Source organism: Helobdella robusta (genome assembly GCF_000326865.2).
Source record: "Helobdella robusta unplaced genomic scaffold HELROscaffold_21, whole genome shotgun sequence".
NCBI lineage: Eukaryota > Metazoa > Annelida > Clitellata > Rhynchobdellida > Glossiphoniidae > Helobdella > Helobdella robusta.
The window spans coordinates 2,554,622-2,557,714 of NW_008704124.1; the positions used below are offsets into that span (position 1 = coordinate 2,554,622).

General features: G+C 30.2%; 1 protein-coding gene across 1 annotated transcript; it reads right to left on the reverse strand.

The window, feature by feature from the left end:
• Positions 1-1,796: 1,796 nt before the first annotated feature.
• Positions 1,797-2,823, reverse strand: HELRODRAFT_171774 (hypothetical protein; the record flags this gene model as incomplete). The annotated part of the gene is made up of 2 exons (XM_009018450.1): positions 1,797-1,885; positions 2,589-2,823. 2 exons carry the CDS (start codon positions 2,821-2,823, stop codon positions 1,797-1,799), a joined length of 324 nt encoding a protein of 107 aa, XP_009016698.1.
• Positions 2,824-3,093: the final 270 nt, after the last annotated feature.

A 3,093-nucleotide genomic window follows, 5' to 3' on the forward strand; every position in this document is an offset into this window, starting at 1 on the left:
AACACTCATGTTCGCCCATGCATAAAATTCAAACATGGAACTGTAGTTAATTTTTAATTTGGTAGAATATAATTAAATTAAAATTAAATTAACTTTTCTGTAACTTTCAAAACATTATTTCGACCATTTCTAAAACTTTTCACTGTGCATGTCAAACAAATTCTGAGCATTTAGGTGAAAAAATCATCTCTGCTCAGTTGTACGATAAGCGAACGGCAAAGGTACAAAGATGTAGGCTGTCAAACAGTTGTTCCCCGTTTTGAAGTACCAGCATCGGCCAATAGGAGAAAAATTAAAATTCAGCAGAAGTCGTTTGGCAAGAAAAGTTCTTCTCGATAATGAAACTGACAAGTAATCCGGGAGTAATTTGCTTCTAGGAATTCAAAAAAGAATGAAAAAAAGATTCGACCCTACAGCAAAAAGAAAAAGAATATAATCGCATGATAGTGCAGAAGTAATTTCGATAATAAATTGAAAACGGCTGGTCAAGTTTGTTACTTAAAAAACCAAAATTTTTAAAAACATAGAACTTGCATAATACGTTGCTTGACAATGTCATTGACACTTTTTTGATTTTGTTTAAATGACTAGAAAAATAATATAATTTGTTCTTCTTTATATAAAAAAATTCCCACTGAATGATAAATATGTAGATTTGGCCCGTTACTGAGAATAAAAACATCAAGAGTACTTCATTTTACCTATATTAGCTGTTTGTTTTCATATTCGTTAATGCAAGTGGGTCTGGCGACTGACTGCTCTGTACCTCAGTTGTTGTTGTTTATATTTCAGGGAAATTTTGTTAGATGGTTAATTAGTGCTATTAAGAGAAAATTAGTGCTATTTTATAATTTTGTGTTGGAAACTCATTTATATTAATTGTAGTTTAAATTATTTAAGGAAACAGTTAATAAGCGAGTGTTTCGATCTCTGCCTAAATTATATTAATAATTTATTTCTTTTTCATCACTCTTTTCAATTTTTTATATTATCATTTTTTATTATTATCACACTACCCCATAAATCGGAACCAGCAATTAAAAGCCCGCTTGTAGAAATCAGTCGTCTGCTGTGCTCTCAGAACTTCACTGACCAATTTTGAACACAAAACACGCATATCTGAAATAAATTAATAATTTTTATAATAATTATTAAAACAAATATTTTTTTAGCGGTTTACGTAGTTTTCGTTGTTCACTAGTTTAAATATTGTTTATTGACCTTCGTCGTATCTAATCAGGTTGTTTTTTCATATTTTGTTTCTACTTATTATATTTTTTAAAAATATCTGCCTGCACATGTTGCGATAAAACGATTTTGTGGAAATTTTGTGAAGAAAAATTAATATGTGGAGCATTGAACTAACTGATAACTAAGATTCGCAAGATAAGTTCGCAAAAAAATAAAATGTAAGAATGTAAGAATATAAAGCAAGATAGGGAAACGTAATAAATAATAAACGAGAAATGGAATAAATAACAAAGAAGTGTGAAACGCAGGCACGTGTTGCAGACAAATCCGATGTGAGTGCAGAGTGAATGTTGGTCACGTGAGCAGTGAGATAAGCACCGAAATTTTTTTATGAACATTTTTATACTTTCAATGTTTTTAAGTTGAGGTAAGCTTTGTACTGCACTGTACATAAACATCTAATCTGAACTTACATGCAATCAACACAAATATCACAAAGGTCAGATGACAAACGACAAATAAAAGAAAAGGGAATTCTCCATAAAAGTCTGTGAAAAAACGTCGTCAAAGTTGTTTCGATAAAGAATGTTTCATTTATTCAAACGTTAAACTTTCAAAGAGTTCATTTTTTGTAACTTTTTTTTTCCATTAGAGTAATAAGGTGTGAAGTTCTCAACGCTCGTCGACGTATAATCTAAGTTGAGGAATAAAATGCAAATTAACTAAATTGGATAGAACAGGGCTAACTGTAGATATATCAAGAATTGTAAATTGACAAATTGTATCAATAGAAATATATAGAAAACACCTTAAATTTTTTTTATGAAATATTTTTGTTTATGGAATTTTTTTCCACTGTTGATATTTGTTGACTTTGCTGTTGATTTATTTTAGCACCATCTCAAGTTAATAAAAACTTCGAATTAACTATTTTACCGCTTCAATATTCTCGTATGCATGTTTGCGTTATCTGGCCTTTTGTAACACTGAATAAAATTGAGTTCATTTTTATATTTGTTATCTGCTTGTAGATATAAATTAAAATGATTTTTTTTTTCAAAAATTGTATCGATTCAATTTACTGCTTGCATACTTAAAAATAATTAGAAACTCATTGGAAATATCTTACTAAAGTAATGCAATGAGTTTAGGACTGTAGTTAAGAAAAATGGTTAAATTTGTTCAACTATATGCGTGTGTATATGTATTTGTATACAAAGCATAAAATAGAGAAAGGCAGGCACGTATTAATCCTAGTGTAAATGTAAGAATAGGACATCTTTTAAGAGCTGTTATTGAGATCCGAGCTAGGAACTTCAAATTTTTTGATTTCATTTTCAATCTTCTAATATCTTGATTGTTGGCTTCGTTGTGAGTTGTTTTTCATTTCAACGTACCACAGTTGGCAGCGAAAAGTATATTGTCTCTTGAAACTGAGATGATATCGAGGGGTTTGAGTTCCATTTGGAAAAATGCGTTAGCTTTGGATCGGTGTATTGACGATTTGGGCATTTTTGTGTTTTTATGGGTGTGTTTGAAAGCTGCTTGTCTGCCATCGCTATCGTTGTCTGTTTCAACTTTGGAAATGTTAGCTTTTAGAGATTTGTAGGTTTTGCATGATCTCTGATGCATTGTAAGTCCTTTCCGACCTTTGGAACGTTCTCCACAGCAACATGCCAACGTATAATCAAAATTATTCGGTAAGATGTTATTATTATTTGTTAATAAATGAGGAAAGACATTGATGTTGTTGTTTACGGAAACATTCAAATTGCGTTCGATTGTAGGTGTTTGTTAATAAACTTAAATTCTTTAGAATAAATGCGGGTAAATTGTTGCGCTGACAGTAGTTTAAAATTAAAACTATTTATTAAAATTAAAACATTTATCAAACTGTAATTT